This window comes from Biomphalaria glabrata, chromosome 16, assembly GCF_947242115.1.
Source record: "Biomphalaria glabrata chromosome 16, xgBioGlab47.1, whole genome shotgun sequence".
In the NCBI taxonomy this organism is placed as follows: Eukaryota; Metazoa; Mollusca; class Gastropoda; family Planorbidae; genus Biomphalaria; species Biomphalaria glabrata.
Genome location: NC_074726.1, coordinates 29,765,137 through 29,785,480, shown reverse-complemented (window position 1 = coordinate 29,785,480; position 20,344 = coordinate 29,765,137). Strand labels below are relative to the sequence as shown.

The 20,344-nt window shown below is 34.8% G+C and overlaps 1 protein-coding gene and 1 long non-coding RNA gene across 3 annotated transcripts in view; both read right to left on the bottom strand.

The window, feature by feature from the left end:
* The window catches only part of LOC106052852 (uncharacterized), a 41,790-nt gene extending 23,807 nt beyond the window's left edge, over positions 1 to 17,983 (bottom strand). For both annotated transcript variants that reach the window (XM_056013625.1, XM_056013626.1), the window contains exons 1-3: positions 17,867 to 17,983; positions 13,343 to 13,411; positions 9,876 to 10,004 (exon numbers count right to left, since the gene is read on the bottom strand). In XM_056013625.1, the coding sequence (XP_055869600.1) occupies positions 9,876 to 10,004; positions 13,343 to 13,406 (193 nt within the window). In that variant the 5' untranslated portion in view covers positions 13,407 to 13,411; positions 17,867 to 17,983. The remainder of the gene's footprint in view (positions 1 to 9,875; positions 10,005 to 13,342; positions 13,412 to 17,866) is intronic.
* On the bottom strand, positions 1,162 to 9,368 carry LOC129923321 (uncharacterized). The gene is made up of 2 exons (XR_008775253.1): positions 8,517 to 9,368; positions 1,162 to 1,935 (listed from the first exon to the last, which is right to left on the bottom strand). It is a non-coding gene; the product is annotated as an uncharacterized LOC129923321 (long non-coding RNA).
* Positions 17,984 to 20,344: the final 2,361 nt, after the last annotated feature.

Here is a 20,344-nt window from a genome sequence, read left to right as displayed (position 1 = left end):
TGAAGCGGAGAAATGTCCAAATTTATTTCACAGTACAGTGGCGTCACGCCGTTGCTTGCATGGCGTGTACACGGTGGGCTACTTTTGTGTCGTCTGTCTGTCGGTCTGTCACATTTAGATCGAAAACCTGTAAAGCTATTGAAAGGCTAATTTCTCCTTTTGGGCAAAAAAATTCAATGTAAGTCATAAAAACTCATCATCACTAATAGGTTGTTCAGTTTGGTTTCAAGTGAAAAAAAAAACGCCAAATGATTTTTTAAAATTTAATTAATTTAGACAATGTAAACTTATCCATGAATGGAATATTCCTTGCCCATAGACTGATCTGGGGGGGGGGGGGTGCCTCTGAGTTTGTGTGAAATCCTAATCTCTCTTTTTAATCTTTTTTTTTTTTTATTTTAAATCGATACTGACAGCCCTGACAAAAAAAAAAAAAAAAAAAAACACTGTAAAGGAAAACGCTATTAGATTGAAGCCTACAAGTCTTGATGCGTTTCTCGGGTGTCCCACTTAGTGGGCGGCTCATGAAAATATGTCGGGGGGCTTCAATGGATGTAATTTTGAGGAGAGCTCTATTACGTAAGTGTAAATCAATTTCAAATCCTAACTCAAGAAACACTGCTCTAGATATATATTTTTCTCAAGTTTAATGCAATTAAATACCATTCAACTACGTAACTAATTTAAAACAGAAATCCCAACAATAACATTAATAAAGTAGTTAAAAAAAAAACACAATAAATATGAGGGCAAATACTTATCTAATAGTGAAGAAGCCCATTAAATAATCAACATAATATAATACGGTAACTGGTAACCCACTCTTGCGTTAGCTAATTTCACATTTATGTTGTATGGTATAGTATCTTTCTAGATAGTTTTCAACACTGATAGAATGTACCATCGCCTTGCCAGAGATTTCATTTTTCTTTACCCTAAATATAGTTTATGCAAATTAATGTTTCATCTATAAACATTTTTTCTCTTTTATCTTCTGCTTTTTATATAATACAGACGTTACTTCAAAAAAGAAGATGATTAAGTCCTACGCGTTGTTGATGGTCTATTTTGTTGATGAGTATATATATGTTAATGGTGCATGCGAGTCCATATGACACAACAACAGAATGAATCAAGAATATACTTAATAACGCAGGCTGATAACTTCAACAATTTAATAAACAATAAAAGGGCACAGTCCTCTGTCGTCGCTAGCCTAGCGTCGTCCTCTTCTTAGGCGTCTTGTCCGTTATTCTTCTTGTTCATAATCCTACTCTGTTCTTACTCGTCACATTACTTAGGAAAAACCCGATTCACATCAACTTCTACGCATCTTGTGTCATTACATATTTCCTCCCCCCTTTATCAAAAAAAAAAAAATTTTGTCAATTTTTTTTTTTCAGTCTAAAACACTATCCCTACTGTCATGTCTGTACAATATATATGGCCAAAATTTTGGGGAAAGACAAAACAAACATATATCTTGATCTTGATGGACATCATAATGTTTCCCATCTTCATCAGTTCCCTGGTAAAATTGTCCATGTTCCTATGTCACAAAGTTCACACTGTAGTTGAATGTTGACACCAAGAAAACAATACAGTTCCAATACAGTTATTGGTAAGAAAATATCCGGTATATAGTGTTCTAATCATCACTCATGTCATTGACGATGAAATAGTATAGTACAGTGTAATAGTTTCACCAACCAATAGTACTAAGTCCATCAAGACATGTATACAGTCCCCATACGACGATGCCTTTGTCGATTCCACAGACATAAAACAGTTTTTCAGAGTAAATACACATGTATATAGTCCACATACGAAGATACCTTTGCTGACTCCATAGGCATAAATCAGAGTTTTTCAGAGTAAATACTGTCATTGGCTATATGTTCATGGCTGGTCGCCTCACATCACACCAAACTTTTCCTGTCAGACAAAATGTAATATTTGTGTCAAAACAGCTTTCCAAATTATTCTACTTAACTTTTTTGTTGGGTACCAATAAGTATATTTTCTCTCCACTTACCATTTCCAAACTGACCTAGCCTTTTACTAATGGATGATAATGATTATATAAAAAAATAATGACTGTAGATGATCATACTTACTTTAATTTACACCTTTGACTTCAATTATTGAAATTTTATAGTTATCTCCCTTGATTTAATAAAATTCCCAAGTTATATTTTACTGAGTTATCTTCCTTTAAAGGAAATAAAATATATAGTCCATATATAAACAACTTATTCATACCCATTGACTAAAACATATACATATATATACATGCATAAACAAATCAAAATGAATAATCATTATTTACAACAGTTTATCTCACGGTAACTCTTGACAACATGTCAGCTACAATATTAATTTCTCCCCTAATAGCCTCCAATTGAAAATTATATTCTTGTAAAATTAGAAACCACCTGTATAATCTACCATTTTTAATACTTTTTTCTTGCATAAACTTTAGAGGCCTGTGATCAGATAACAATATGAATTTGTTTCCCAGTAAATAGCTTTCCAACTTAGTTACAACCCAAACAACAGCTAAAGCCTCCTTCTCTATGACACTGTATCTCTTCTCACTATCAGATAATTTCCTACTTACATAAATTATTGGGTGTAATTTATCATACTGTTGCATCAAACAACCTCCTATAGCACTACCAGAAGCATCAGTAGTGACATAGAATATTTTAGAAACATCTGGTAATCTCAATATCAAATTTGTAGAAAAAATATGCTTAACTTTCTCTATAGCTTCTACACACTTTCTATTACAAGTCACTTTTCTAGGCTGTCCTTTCTTTAATAACTGGTTTAATGGATCAACTATCTCTGCTAAATTTGGTATGTATTTTCTATAATAGTTTATCATCCCTAGTATTGATTTAATCTGTTTTTGTGTTGTTGGTATTTCTATTTCTAATATCTTCTTTACATTATCTTCAATGGGACTGATAGTATTATTTTTAACTCTATGTCCTAAAAATGTGATTTCTTCTAAGCCTATCTCTACCTTTTCTGCTTGAACTGTTAGACCATTTTGTTTAATTAACTCAAAAATCTCCCTAATTCCTTTTAAATGTTCTTTCCAATCCTCATGAAAAATGCATATATCATCTAAGTAACAGATTACATTTTTTCTATGACCTATAACTGATATCATCATCCTATTAAAGGTAGCTGGAGCATTTATAAGCCCAAAGCTCATAAAGTTCCATTGGAATATTCCATAAGGAGTGATAAATGCAGTATAAGGTTTAGCTCTATTGGTTAAAGGAATTTGCCAATATCCTTTTGTCAGATCCAATTTTGTAAATACTTTAGCATTGGACAATTTGTGTAATATGTCATCAATGTTAGGCATAGGGTAAGGATCAAATTCAGTTATCTTATTTAACTGTCTATAATCTATGCATAACCTTATATCCCCATTCTTTTTCTTTGCTATAACTATTGGTGAAGCATAAGCTGAATTGGATGGTTCTATTATTCCTAGTTTTAATAAGCTGTCTATTTCATCTTTAACTTTTCCCTGTAAGTGTAATGGAATCCTATAAGGCTTCATGAAAATAGGTTTGTCACTATTTAACTTTATGTCATGCTTTATGATATTTGTTTTTCCTGGCAAACTGGAAAAAATTTCTTTAAAATCACTGATTACATTTATTATGTCTTTTGTTTTTTCTGGAGATAAATTTTCTAGATTCAGTTTTTCCCATGTTTGGTTATCTTTAGTTTCTAGTATAGGAATATTTTTAATATCATTTTCATTAGTTTCCTCATTGATTAAAACAATTAAACATTCATCTACCTGATTTTCATTTTCCACAGTTTCTGTATCTAACTTTTGAGTTTGATTTTCATTGTTTACTTCTGTATCCAAATTTTGAAATTGATTTTCATTTCTCTCATTGTACAACTTCAAATTATTTATATGATATGTTTTTATTTTTCCATTCATATTAATCTTATAGTTTACTTCACTTGTTTTATTTGTAACAACAAATGGACCCTTCCACTGTTTTCCTAATTTGTTTTTTAAGTCAATTACCAAAAGTAATACCTTGTCTCCTACCTCCAATGTTCTTAATTTTCTTTTTTCATTTAAGTTCTCATGTACTGTTTCTTTATATTTCATGTTATTCTCAAAAGCTTCCGCCCATATTTGTTTTAAATCTAATGCTGTTTCATTGTCATTTTCCTTTTCTATTTTATTTAAGATCAAACTTTCTTTAAAAATTTGTATTTCATCTCTAGGTTTCCTTCCATGTACTAACTCATATGGTGAAAATTGAGTTGCCTCATGAATATTATTTCTAATAGAAAATAGAACAAAATTAATATAGTGATCCCAGTTTTTCTGATTATTTTCTACAATTTTAGCTAAGGATCTTTTTATAACACTGTTTAGGCGTTCACAAAGCCCGTTGGCTTCCGGGTGGAATGGCGATGATTTAATGTGTTCTATACCATATTTTAATGTCCATCTTTTAAATAACTCAGATGTAAACATAGAAGCATTGTCTGATAGTAATGTTTTTGGTATCCCATGTCTGACTATGAACTTTTGATCTAAAGCATTAATAATATTTTCTGTGTCTATATTGGATAATACCACTGCTTCAGGATATCTACTGAACATGTCTACTATTGTCAATATGTACTTATTATTATGTTCTGTTTTAGTTAAAGGTCCTATGATGTCTATTGCTATTTTTTGAAATGGTTTATTTGGTTCATCCATTGACTGTAATGGAGCTTTACCTAATTTACCCTTAAGTCCCCTTCTTTGACACATATCACATGATCTTATGTATTTTGATATAGTTCCTTTCATTTTAGGCCAAAATACTTGAGTTGCTAAATTTCTAAAACATTTCTTTATACCCCTATGTCCACTTAAATTACTGTCATGTGACAGAATCATGACATCCTTCCAATACTTTTGTGGTAAGACTAATTGTTTTATTTCTCTATCATTTATTTTTGTTTTCCTAAATAGTATTCCTTCTTCTATGACATATTTCTCCATTGGGTTATTATTTCTCCTATCACTAATTCTGTCATATGTTTTCCCAATGATGTTATCTTGTTTCTGTTCTTGAGCCAATTTGTTTATTCCTTTCAATTCTTCTGTTTTCATTTCTTCAGTTCCATCTTTCTGTTTTTCTGCTTGCGTTTCATCTTGTTTTTGACCTTGTATTTCAACCTCTTTCTCTTTATCTTCTTCACCATTAACTATTTCATCATTCACATCAATAAATTCCTGAGTTTCTTGTTTTGGCTTGTTCTTAGATCTGGTTATTACCATATTACTAATGTAATTTTCTGTTTCAGTATTCCTATTCTGCTGTAACCTTTCATATTTCTTTTCCCATGCTTCAATTTCCTGTCTTGAACATTCCTTCAAACCCGTTAGGTTTCCAATTAACATATCATGTCTCATGTTAGGCATGGCTACTCCCTCACAATGGCCAGTGTAAAAAGGTGTCTCAATAAACACTTTAAATACTTTAAATTCCTTTATACTGCCATCTGCCAACTCCACTTTCCTTGTATATCCCCTATAATATTGCGCCTCAATGAGATCAGCCCGAACCACGAGTGTGTTACAGCCACTATCTTGGATTGCCTTTATTGGAACATTGTTAATAAAAGCTGGGTAGAAAGCAAAATTGTTTTTATTTTCCCTAACAAAAAACACTCTGTCAGAATCTCTATTTTTATATTCCCTGCTTTTACTCCTATTGTATGTGTTATTATTGTAATTGTTGTTGTAATTGCTGTACCTATTCCTACTGTCTGCTCTGTAATTATTTCTACTATCTGTCCTATTGTAATTATGTGTACTACTTGATCTATTATAATTATTCCTACTGTTTGACCTGTTTTGTGTTCCCCTGCATCTCATAGCCATATGTCCTTTTTTCCCACATCTATAACATGTAACATCCCTGTTGTTTGACCTATCTCTACTATTGCTATATCTAAAATGTTGGCTATCCCTACTTCTATTTCTACTTCTTTCATTGTTTTCCTGTGTATATCCCACTAGATCAATATTCTTTTTATCTTTACATGAAAAAAGGTTGTTGGGATAGGCATTTTTATATGTTCTTATTATCTCAGTAACATCATCCAAAACTTTGGGATTCCTTTCTTTGATAAATGATTGTAATTGCGGGTCACACTTAGCTACAAAATTATCAAGTAATATAAAATTTTTTAATCCCTCAAAGGTACTGTCAATCTTCTCAAATCCCAGCCATTTATTAAAATAGTCTTTTTCCAAATTTATAGTGGTTTGTGGTTCTATCTGATTGGAAGGTGTGTTTTCAAAATATTTTTTTCTGAATGTGCTGGCATTGTGTCCATATGCATTCAGCAATTCCTTTTTTAAAATTTGGTAGCTATTTTGTACAGTATGATTATGGTTTTGACAAATTGTAAGAGCTTGCCCTTGTACAAAGTCTAACAAAATTTGAGACCACTCTTCCTCCCTTATATTGCAATTAACCATTTTAATTTCATATCTCTTTAGGTAGTCTGAAATACAATCTCTAGCCTCCTGAAAGGGTTGTAGTTTTTTCCTCAACCAATGGTTGTTATCACTTGAAATATTAGTGTTGCTTGTGTGATTATTACAATTATTGGTTTCAATGTGATTGTCTGGGGCATTGGTAGTATTAGTATTAGATCTATCATTAGTATTAGTGCTATTAACTTTTTGTTTATTTTGTTCAGCTTCAATTCTCAATTTCTCAAGATCATATTGTAATTTCCTATCTGCTTCTTCTTTTATTAATTGTGCTTCCCTATCCTTTTCTTTCTCTCTACGCTCTGTTTCTTCTCTTCTTTCTTTATCTATTCTATCTCTCTCTATTGTCACCATTTGCTGCACATAGCTAGTTAGGTCCTTCCCTTTAAGTTCTAGCTGTTTAGCCTCAGCAATAATTTGCTGGCGAAAAGTCTCCATATAATCAAAGTTTGGAGCTGTTGCCATTATGCTTATTTTATTTTAAACAATGTCTCAATATAGTTTTGATATGACCTCCCTATTGGCCTAAATATCACAATTTAGTTTTCACAAAAACTTTCTTTCAAATACTTCTTGTAATATATATATATATATATTTATATATTTAAATACCTTTGCTCAATGTTATATCAACAAATATTACCTCAGTGGACTTACTCACAGCCACAATACTTGAATACAACTCCAAATTTTATATCACCTTAATTCAGTGGACTTACTTTAGGCCACATAAACAAATATCATATATACTTTTATCAATACCTCAATACTTAATTCAATGGACTTACTTCTTGCCAATAAATACCCCTAGGACTATTCTAGTCACTAGTCTAGATTCAATACAACTTCAATACAACTTCTAATAGATAAATCAATATTATACCTCCAACAGTAAATCACAATCCAGTGATACTGACAAAAAATTTTATTCTGACCAATTAGACTGTGTTTAAACACATCTATAAAATAATGTCAACCGATTAATCGGGACAAAAGATCTATATATAAATAATTACTCCTTAGACTCAGTTGTCTTCAGGATAAAATAGATCAAAGGCTCTCATAGGTATAACAATTTAGTTACTACCTGGAAACAATCTAGAATTTATAATCTAGATTAAACGTGGCTTACCTTATCTACTTAAGATAAAATTACTAATATATAATAAGAATAATGTAAAATAAACGTAATAAGACACAAAAAAATAAATCTATTCTAATGAGATGAGACTTTTTAGAGGAAGTATACACTGAAAGAGACAAATAAAGATAACTTCACTTGACTTCTAAAAAAAAATAAAATGTACGTGGATACGAACAAAACAAGACAATCTAAACAATCATCGAGACTTTATTAAATGGAGCAGGTCCACTTTCTAATGTGTCCTATAATGACGCCCTTATCAGGCAACCTGCTCTTAACAAAGATCTACTGTCCCTAATAGACTTAATTTAATAATAATGGAGAGAAAAAATAAACTTATCTTTAGTTAGATCCCCTTTGTTCAGTCCACGGAGCTACAACGGTCAGTTCCACCCAAGTTCCCCACTGTCTTAGTCTTAGGCAAGGCAAGGTGTGCTCCCACAAAGGCTATTCGACAGGCAGTACTGAGTTAGGCCAATCTCTCCTGGTGCTGCCACAGTATGGTACGAATCTCAGATAAAGTCCTCTGGTCAGGTTCCAAGGTTCCGGTTCCACTTGATGATCTGTTGGTGCTGGCTTCTGTCTTCAGGTCAGGAACATAAGTCAATATTGAGACAAGCTGGTGGTGCTGTCTCAAGAGAGGTAAAAAAAATGACTAAGTCCAACTCTCTCTTTTGATGAATATAAATTAGTCAACTTTACAAGTTGAATAGATGGTCACGCAGTGTGGTAGTAGGGTATACCATCACTCGTGTGTAGATTAGATTGTAAGCTCAGCAACACTGCAACAGTCAATTAATAGCTTGAAAAACAAACCTGACAAGGTGACTCGATCCAACGGTCAGCTTGTAGATACTAGATATGTAGACTCAGATGACTTTCCGTACTCACAATAAACAGATAAACCTGACAAAATGAGGTATCTTCACTCTTGAGGTATATATATTTAGATAGAGGTATACTGACGACGGACTGCCCTAGATCACTTACACGGACGAAATAGTTCTGGATTCAGACACAATAGATATAGTCAATATAGATCTATATATAGATCCAGGTTCAATCTAAAAATATCTAACCTGGCTGACAAAGCTAGACGCTGGTAACGGTTTCGAATTTTCTCTAATAGAAAGTCTAGATCCACTGGAACAAAGATGCCAAAATCCAGCTGCAGTCCAGATAATTAGCACAGACGTAGGGTAGATCTAGTAGAAATAAACGAATGTTAATCCAGTACTTCTCCAGTGTACTTCGCCAAGTGTAGAATTGTAGATAGATATATCCAGAACACGAAGTTAACTAGATTGTAGATCAAAATGACGCCCTGGCCGTCGTGGGTCGCCACATCTGTTGATGGTCTATTTTGTTGATGAGTATATATATGTTAATGGTGCATGCGAGTCCATATGACACAACAACAGAATGAATCAAGAATATACTTAATAACGCAGGCTGATAACTTCAACAATTTAATAAACAATAAAAGGGCACAGTCCTCTGTCGTCGCTAGCCTAGCGTCGTCCTCTTCTTAGGCGTCTTGTCCGTTATTCTTCTTGTTCATAATCCTACTCTGTTCTTACTCGTCACATTACTTAGGAAAAACCCGATTCACATCAACTTCTACGCATCTTGTGTCATTACAGCGTCATGCATCTAATCATCTATTTTAACCAATGACTTAAATTCTGCCAAGTCACTGTTTTTTTCTGGCTAGCTCAGGAAACCCATTCCATGCTGTAATTGCTCTATGTAAGAAGGAGCATTTTTACAAATTTGTCCTAGCATATAGAACGAGGAATGTGCCTTTATCTTTGTGTCTTTCTGAGTATTTTATTAGATTTCGTTTTTGTATTTGAAGATTATAGTTAAATCAAAAGCAAACATTTTATTTATTGTTTCCCTAACTAATATAAATTTTTACCGCTTGAGAAGCTCGAGGTTTTTTTATTTTTTTTTATAATAAAAACGAAAGTAGCCGTTGCAAAAGATCTTTGATTAACCTAGAAAAAAAAAATAATGATATCGGATTATTAATAACTTTTATAGTTTTTACGATCAAAACGGGACGAACAGACAGTCAGACAGACAGAAAACACAAAACTAGTTAGTGGCTTTTTACCTTTCGGTGGGACGCTAAAATCGATTAACAGTATATATTGTATATAAAATAATTACCTGCAGGCGAATGTTTGGTAGGCAAGGTCACATGATGGCTTGCGCTTCCAGAGGTAGAAGCCACTAAACCTCTGTTATTTATTGCGAATCTGCCCTTACTGGTGTTGTACGACTGAACAAAATGACTTCCTTAGAAAACAATCAAACAAACAATTTTTTAAAAAAGTCAGTTTGAACGATGTTATCTAGATATTCTATTGCAAAGACTGTTGATCTCACATATTCATACAGGCATGGCTTTATTATTTCCTACTTTGCCTAGATATTATATAGAGTGACCAGTTACGGAATGTAGAAAATAATTCGTTTAGAAAAATATTTATACTAACAATATAATTAAATATTAGGCTGTAAATATCTGTCTTCCTTTTTGTGATAGTATGTGTGTGTGTTTTGAGTGGCTAGTAGTGCAGTGTGTGTGCCTGTGTATCAAATGACCAGTTGACCTTTACTGTACATGGTTGAGTGAACAGCAAAGAAAGTGGGTATGTTAGGACTGTGTGTAAAGGTGAGGTCAGATTCACACCAAGATGCTGGAGTAAAGGAGACGAATGGAAAACCAATAAAAATCAATGGTTTTTCATTGAGACTCTTGTTGTTTCAGTGTGTCCATTAGTCTTCTTCTTTTCTTGACAGTGTTTCCTACTAGAATGTCTTTGCTAACCATGAGCTCTCGTGATATGCTTATATATTTATGATTCGCTGTAAACGGGTCATTTGTGATGCAGTCTTTTGCAGGTGATACATAGAGTAATTCCAATTCCATAGCAACTCAATTTCATTGATAGGATCTTCCTCTCTGCAGCCAGCGTCCAAGATTAAAAAGCATGTAAGAAGCGTATCATTCTAATTTTAGTGTCGAGAACTATGCCTTTGTCTTTCCAGATTGTTTTGAGTTTTGGAAGTAAGTTCTGGCCAGTAGTTCAAGTTTGGTTTATTTGCTTTTATATAGTCAAAAATTTAAGGATGTAAAATGTAATGAATTAGCATATCTTTCAAACATGTTGTCTTATCAAAGAAACATCTGGAAGTTTAAATTTGTTAAGAATAGACAGAGAAGCAGAATTTGGAGAAAATCACTGTTATTCGTATAACTAACCAGGCTACCTATATGTAGACATAGGCCTACATTATCTTACGTTAACCCAACCATGCATGAGAACAGTTTTTCAATATATCATCGAACTTTACATGATGAGTTTGAGGACAGATATAATTGGTTGTATATCATCAAACTTTACATAATGAGTTTGAGGACAGATAGGCCTATAATTGGTTGTCCATATAAGTTTGACTGTAAAGCTGGCTGTAAAGCAGTATTAAGTATGTCATGTTTGCTCATGCATTGAGTTGCTTAACGAATGAGTTTCACTATTTACAACCATTTTGCAGCAAAATAGTAAATTTTGCTATTTTTTTCTAAAGCTTATGTCAACGTAATGCCTCGCAGCCCCCCCCCCCCATAAAAATTGGTAAATCACAGAAAACACCTCCTTACTAAATAACCTTATAGAGACCCTATAACCCAGAGAGGACATGTTAGGACAGGGAACTTATAGTGACGATATAACCCAGAGAGGACATGTCAGGACAGGGAACTTATAGTGACCCTATAACCCAGAGAGGACATGTTAGGACAGGGAACTTATACAGACCCTATAACCCAGAGAGGACATGTTAGGACAGGGAACTTATACAGACCCTATAACCCAGAGAGGACATGTCAGGAAAGGGAACTTATAGTGACCATATAACCCAGAGAGGACATGTAAGGACAGGGAACTTATACAGACCCTATAACCCAGAGAGGACATGTCAGGAAAGGGAACTTATAGTGACCCTATAACCCAGAGAGGACATGTAAGGACAGGGAACTTATACAGACCCTATAACCCAGAGAGGACATGTCAGGAAAGGGAACATATAGTGACCCTATAACCCAGAGAGGACATGTAAGGACAGGGAACTTATACAGACCCTATAAACCAGAGAGGACATGTAAGGACAGGGAACTTATAGAGACCCTATAAACCAGAGAGGACATGTAAGGACAGGGAACTTATACAGACCCTATAAACCAGAGAGGACATGTAAGGACAGGGAACTTATAGAGACCCTATAAACCAGAGAGGACATGTAAGGACAGGGAACTTATACAGACCATATAAACCAGAGAGGACATGTAAGGACAGTCTGTACAGTCACAGTAAGACGTAAAAGACTCTGTTCAGAGTCGGTAGAGTTCAGTATTACTAGGAAAAGTGAGTTGATTGAAACATTGGTCGAGACAGTTGAGAGGAGTTGAGTACAAATTTGCATCGAACTGGTAAGAAACACGAAGAAGTGCAGATATTGTACATCTTATAGGCTTCTTGAGTTTTGGGTTTAGGCACATCGGCACAATTTAGGCAATGTCGTGCCCGTAATCCTTTAAGGATCACTCTCCCTTTACATAACAAGATATTGTAAACTAAATTTAGAATTGTTAAGTTCTTTGCATTGGTCATACCGATGTGCCTACATATGCAAATGTGTAATATTAGTAGTAAATATTTTCTTTCTATTTATGGTTTATCTTATTTGTATACCTTCAGGCTTTAGTGTAAATTTGGATTACTTTGGAGTAATCGAAGTTCTAAAGGGGAAACTCCCATGGTTTTGACAATTTTATTTATATATATATGTATATAATATGTGTTTTGATTTACAGATAATGAGTGTATTGTTCTTTTTTCATTGATGTTCAACTGGTGTAATTTTCCTGTGCATCCAAAACGATAAGACCACTCAACACACAACAACACTATCGCTTGGTTGTCTTGTCAAGACCGACTACACGTAGTCTAGACTAGCCTTACACTGACCAGTTTGTTAGAATCAGACACACGATCTATTTACTTTTTAGGTTATCCTAATGCTTAAAGATCTCTCTCCCTCTCTCTTTCTCTCTCTCTCTCTCCTCTCTCTCTCTCTATATATATATAATATAATATAATATATATATATAACTGTACCATAGCTCTGGTCTAGACCGTCAATAAGCCTAACAGCCTAACAACTACTGTATGAATGAAGCAATACGATTGGTTAAATCTGGTTTCCCTTTTAGTATTGTTGAGGAAAGTGACGTATGCCTAACCTAAAAATAAAACCTCAAGGAACCCCGTTTTTTTTTTTTTTGGTGTTTTTCTTTTTTTTTTTTTTGGAGATGTCAAGAATTTACTGACCAATTTATTAAATAGAAATGTTTCTAAGCATTTAAATACCAAATGGTAACATTTTCACTACAACAACTTTTTACGCAGAATTCAAATATGTTAATAATTCAAATTTGAAAAACTATCGGAGTTTCCCTTTAAAGAAAGTTTTATTTTCTGTTCTCGGCTATCTAACGAGTACTATTATTATATAACTGGTAATAGCCGTCTTATTTACATTAAAAATATGGTTTAAACCATTTTAATTACCTGCTGGTTTCGTGAAGCGAAACAATCCGGTGCCTCTAGCAGAACGTATATTATGATCGTCCATTGAGCCTAAAACAATCAAATTTCATATTACTAGCAATAGGTGTAACAAGTAAAAAAAAAAGGAACATCTAGCAAACTAAAATAATTGAAGAGTTGAGAAACATTGGATGATTGAAGAGTTGAGAAACATTGGATGATTGAAGAGTTGAGAAACATTGGATGATTGAAGAGTTGAGAAACATTGGATGATTGAAGAGTTGAGAAACATTGGATGATTGAAGAGCTGAGAAACATTGGATGATTGAAGAGTTGAGAAACATTGGATGATTGAAGAGTTGAGAAACATTGGATGATTGAAGAGTTGAGAAACATTGGATGATTGAAGAGTTGAGAAACATTGGATGATTGAAGAGTTGAGAAACATTGGATGATTGAAGAGCTGAGAAACATTGGATGATTGAAGAGTTGAGAAACATTGGATGATTGAAGAGTTGAGAAACATTGGATGATTGAGGAGTTGAGAAACATTGGATGATTGAGGAGTTGAGAAACATTGGATGATTGAAGAGTTGAGAAACATTGGATGATTGAAGAGTTGAGAAACATTGGATGATTGAAGAGCTGAGAAACATTGGATGATTGAAGAGTTGAGAAACATTGGATGGCTGAAGAGTTGAGAAACATTGGATGATTGAAGAGTTGAGAAACATTGGATGATTGAAGAGTTGAGAAACATTGGATGATTGAAGAGTTGAGAAACATTGGATGATTGAAGAGTTGAGAAACATTGGATGATTGAAGAGTTGAGAAACATTGGATGATTGAAGAGTTGAGAAACATTGGATGATTGAAGAGCTGAGAAACATTGGATGATTGAAGAGTTGAGAAACATTGGATTATTGAAGAGTTGAGAAACACTAGATGATTGACAAGTTGAGAAACATTGGATGATTGAAGAGTTGAGAAACTTTGGATGATTGAAGAGTTGAGAAACATTGGATGATTGACGAGTTGAGAAACATTGGATGATTGAAGAGTTGAGAAACATTGGATGATTGAAGAGTTGAGAAACATTGGATGATTGAAGAGTTGAGAAACATTGGATGATTGAAGAGTTGAGAAACATTGGATAATTGAAGAGTTGAGAAACATTGGATGATTGAAGAGTTGAGAAACATTTGATGATTGAAGAGTTGAGAAACATTTGATGATTGAAGAGTTGAGAAACATTGGATAATTGAAGAGTTGAGAAACATTGGATGATTGAAGAGTTGAGAAACATTGGATGATTGAAGAGTTAAGAAACATTGGATTATTAAAGAGTTGAGAAACATTGGATGATTGAAGAGTTGAGAAACATTGGATGATTGAAGAGTTGAGAAACATTGGATGATTGAAGAGTTGAAAAACATTGGATAATTGAAGAGTTAAGAAACATTGGATTATTTAAAAGTTGAGAAACATTGGATGATTGAAGAGTTGAGAAACATTGGATGATTGAAGAGTTTAGAAACATTGGATAATTGAAGAGTTGAGAAACATTGGATTATTGAAGAGTTAAGAAACATTGGATTATTGAAGAGTTAAGAAACATTGGATTATTGAAGAGTTGAGAAACATTGGATGATTGAAGAGTTGAGAAACATTGGATGATTGAAGAGTTGAGAAACATTGGATGATTGAAGAGTTGAGAAACATTGGATAATTGAAGAGTTAAGAAACATTGGATTATTGAAGAGTTAAGAAACATTGGATGATTGAAGAGTTGAGAAACATTGGATGATTGAAGAGCTGAGAAACATTGGATGATTGAAGAGCTGAGAAACATTGGATGATTGAAGAGTTGAGAAACATTGGATGATTGAAGAGTTGAGAAACATTTGATGATTGAAGAGTTGAGAAACATTGGATGATTGAAGAGTTGAGAAACATTGGATAAGTGAAGAGTTAAGAAACATTGGATGATTGAAGAGTTGAGAAACATTGGATCATTGAAGAGTTGAGAAACATTGGATAATTGAAGAGTTAAGAAACATTGGATTATTGAAGAGTTAAGAAACATTGGATGATTGAAGAGTTGAGAAACATTGGATGATTGAAGAGTTGAGAAACATTGGATGATTGAAGAGTTGAGAAACATTGGATGATTGAAGAGTTGAGAAACATTGGATGATTGAAGAGTTGAGAAACACTAGATGATTGACGAGTTGAGAAACATTGGATGATTGAAGAGTTGAGAAACTTTGGATGATTGAAGAGTTGAGAAACATTGGATGATTGACGAGTTGAGAAACATTGGATGATTGAAGAGTTGAGAAACATTGGATGATTGAAGAGTTGAGAAACATTGGATGATTGAAGAGTTGAGAAACATTGGATGATTGAAGAGTTGAGAAACATTGGATAATTGAAGAGTTAAGAAACATTGGATTATTGAAGAGTTGAGAAACATTGGATGATTGAAGAGTTGAGAAACATTGGATGATTGAAGAGTTGAGAAACATTGGATAATTGAAGAGTTAAGAAACATTGGATGATTGAAGAGTTGAGAAACATTGGATGATTGAAGAGTTAAGAAACATTGGATTATTGAAGAGTTGAGAAACATTGGATGATTGAAGAGTTGAGAAACATTGGATGATTGAAGAGTTGAGAAACATTGGATAATTGAAGAGTTAAGAAACATTGGATTATTTAAAAGTTGAGAAACATTGGATGATTGAAGAGTTGAGAATTATTGGATGATTGAAGAGTTTAGAAACATTGGATAATTGAAGAGTTGAGAAACATTGGATTATTGAAGAGTTAAGAAACATTGGATTATTGAAGAGTTAAGAAACATTGGATTATTGAAGAGTTGAGAAACATTGGATGATTGAAGAGTTGAGAAACATTGGATGATTGAAGAGTTGAGAAACATTGGATGATTGAAGAGTTGAGAAACATTGGATAATTGAAGAGTTAAGAAACATTGGATTATTTAAAAGTTGAGAAACATTGGATGATTGAAGAGTTGAGAAACATTGGATGATTGAAGAGTTTAGAAACATTGGATAATTGAAGAGTTGAGAAACATTGGATTATTGAAGAGTTAAGAAACATTGGATTATTGAAGAGTTGAGAAACATTGGATTATTGAAGAGTTGAGAAACATTGGATGATTGAAGAGTTGAGAAACATTGGACAATAAAAGAATCGGTATATGTACCGGGCAATATGTACATACAAGTCTGCAAAAGTTTGGTACTGTGACCTAGGTAGCATTGAACCAGTTAATGACCTTAACAGATATTTTGGCCAATCAGCATCCATTGTTTGGCGATGACGTATTAAATTATTTGCCATTAGGCTATGTGCATGTACATCGGGTGGTCGTGGTAAATCCGGTGTTCCCGTGTTTAAAAAAAAACAAAAACGCCGTGGTATTTTGTTCCTTTATTTTCTTGAAAAACCTTGGGATAGCTCTTCTACGAAAGTCATATTTATGAAAGTCAAGGGACCCACTGCGTGGATGCAAATCTCACACTTTGTTCTTATTGCATAATATTAGTAGTTCGCGGGTGTTTTCCTTTTTATTTGCTTCTGTTTGTTTGCTTTAGTTTTTTTTTTATTTATTTAAAAGGGGGTTTAAATTTCAAAACCCCCAGGAGCAGTGGCGTAGATCCATGGCGCGAAGGGGTTCAATGTACCCGGGCCCACGACCATAAGAGACCCACAACTTTTAGCTTTTATATAGCTCTACTTTTATGCTTTGCTATTAGCATGCTCAGAGCGCTATGGTCAAATCTCATTTGTAGACCAGTTTGGGGGGGGGGGGAGTAGTGGGTATCAGGGAGAAGGCTTCCGTGCTGCATTTATGCGTTTAGTAAACACAAATCTGCTCGAGTCGGGTGTCTTGTCATACACTGAATCCTATTGGGGGAGGCCCCCCCCCCCCAAGATATTCTTGAATCCGTGACCATGGGTACTTTGCGACGCCACTGCCCAGGAGTGTAGTTTTAGACTCATAGCAGTCTGTAGGGAGTTTAAACTCAAAATCCCACTTCAGTTTGCTCAATCTTGTGACCTTAGTTTTGTAGTTTGCTTTAGTTTTTTTTTTTTTTTATTGTGGAGTAGTTTTTAACTTCAAACGCCCCTTTGGCAACACTGGAGCAAGTCATGATTTAACCTAAAATCTCCCGTGAAAAATAAAAGTCACTGATTTCCACCACCCCACTACGTAGGTAGGTGGGATTTTATATGGGTGGGGGGGGGGGAGAGAAGGGGAGACTCACCACTCAACCTCATTCCTCTGGCTACGCCCATTCTAAGTCTAAGTCTCTACCTAACATATTTGACAAGTTAACTCAACTATTAATATGCATGACGCGTAGGAGTAATCATCTTTTTTTTTTTGAAGTAACGTGTGTGTTATAGATCTATAAGGTAGATAAAATAAGAATAATTAGATCACTGCCGGAATAGCATAGATCTAGATGTAAATTTTTGGTCCATGTTGTTTAATTAAAAAAAAACACTCACAGGTACGAAGTGCTTTTAAGATATATACAAATTTTAAAAAATTCCACTTAGTATTCTAGTTAAAAGAGATTTAACAACAACTTTCTTTTCAATTGAGATATGAATGATACTCAGCACCTTGGAAACACGAACTTCCTTTTTTTTATTTTAAGAATTTATTTGCAAATTTGCGCACCGTGTGAATTAACCATTAGCGGGATATATTCAAATATCACTCTTTTATCAGCTTAATCTAAAGGACTGTGTTTTGATTTTCTACTAAGTGTTATTATTATTTTTTTGTTTGTTTTGCATGTCCCTAAGTTCAGGTGTGCAATTATAGGACCTTTTTGTTTTTTTCCATTCTTTTTTTTTTATTAGAGAAACTTTCCCAATGAAAGCCAACAAATTAATTCTCATCTTTCATCATTCTTACATTATCAGGTAGTAGAATTTCGAGACCTGTATCCACCCCCAAACCAGAAGCTTCCAATAAGCTACAAGTTGAATATAGGTATTGTACAAACAGGAAAATGTTTTGGCAAAATGTGTGACTGCTGGAAAGGGGGGGGGGAGGCGTTGTAATGCTATTTCATTGAATGTATAACAGCAAAGCACACAGATCAGCTTCTAGATATTGAATTGCAAGGTGGAAGAAATGACAGATTTTATTTAGGACTTTTAAAAGTGGTTGTGTGTATGGCTGGGTTTGTGAAGCGTTTTAATGCAGACCGGTCCACTAGGAGATAAAAGTTTCTCGCCAAAAATAAACAGTAACTATTTAGTGTAACAAATCATGAGTATCGTAGATGCTCGAATTCCGGTGTAAAAGTTTTGATTAATTGTGTGGCATTTTAGACTCTCTCTCTCTCTCTCTCTCTCTCACTCTCTCTCTCTCTCTCTCTCTCTCTCTCTCTATCTATCTATCTATCTATCTATCTATCTATCTATCTATCTATCAGCAGAACCCCATACACCCTAGTGGGGTTCTGTAGGAGGAGCAGTAGTTCTGTCAACTGGGCAGTAGGGCTCTCTGAGCAGCTCATTGACCTTGGTCTCCACTCAGAGCCCAGCTCTCACCTGTGGCTCCAAGCAGTTGTCTGCATGCGGCAACGGCCACACCCCGGCAAACTTTCTCGACTGACGTGCCAAACCAGGTGAGGGTTAGCCAGAGCTAGTGTCTGGTGAAACTAAGGTCTCTGTTCACCACCAGCATGTGAAGTCTAGTTGCGGCTGCATGGCGCTCAAGTCGAATTGGACTACCAGGGCCATCAGGCGTCATCTAGTAAACGCCGTGGAACGTTTTGGAGCACTGTGGGACATGTAGAGCACACTGGTCATCCACTGCACCCCAAGCCAGCTCCAGTTGTCTGGACTCTGTTCTGCTACTGATCCAGGTGGCAAGGGGCGAGAGAGTGAGGCTGATGCAGCGCAAATCTCCCTCACTTTAATAAATTTTCATCGCGCAAGCCACATTCTCATCTCCCATGTTCATCAATCAAAAAGCCCAGCGGCGATAGGCAAGTGGCGAAGTGGTAGGTGTGGATACACTGGCAGCCATAGCTACAAACCTACACGTAGGCGGCCCAGACCTTGTGGTCGCTTGCCAGTGACTGGGACAGCACTGGAACTCGGCAGCCGTCTGAGCGTCTAAGCAGCTCATTTTAGGAATGCACTGCTTACCTCCTAAGCACGAGGAAGGGGCTAGAAAAGGTGCCCTAAACATTGCCTGTCCCCCATGACCCTGGCCAGTTTCCCGCGACTGGCGGGGATCCCACTAATGCGGAAGAAACAAATCAGCAATACCAATGTCATATTCTTTGTGTACTGTCACAGTGATTGTGACTTCATTTTATGACTTTTAGGCTATATTTAAACCTTTGCGCAATGTGAGAATTAACGTGTAATATTTGTCATCTTTCAGTCACGAAAGGTAATTGGAATGTCGCATGGAAGTAAGATGAATGCCTGGGCATTAGCTATGGCTGGAACGATGTCGTCCACGCAGCAGTGCTCGCACCCCTCTCCTCTTTTCCGCGCAGCTGATGTTTCAGAAGGAACGGCAATTGTTGACAGTTTGAGATCAGCTGCTTATCAGTTTCTGCCAGGGTGAAATAGTGTGTGCTACCTAACGGATGTCTGCTCAAGCCGTTGTCGGGGTCTGTACTATACTTTTGAAAAAATCCTATGGCTTAAATTCTTAAATAATCTAAATATCATGGTTAGCTTTTAACTGTTTCTCTATTCAGCTTGTTAATTCATCGGCTCAACAATCAAAATATAAAAAAAAAAACTTAAACAAAAAGCTTATCAAAAGTGGATGAACTTCCCCCTTAAAACCATATCCACCAATAATGTACACATTATTTCCCATATTCGATATCAAACAAAATAATTAATTAGTAATTACCATTAATTAATTGACTAATTGAGTATTTTTATTTATTGATTCATGTTTTGTTAGATACAATAAATAATTGTTTAAGGTGTCAACTTGAT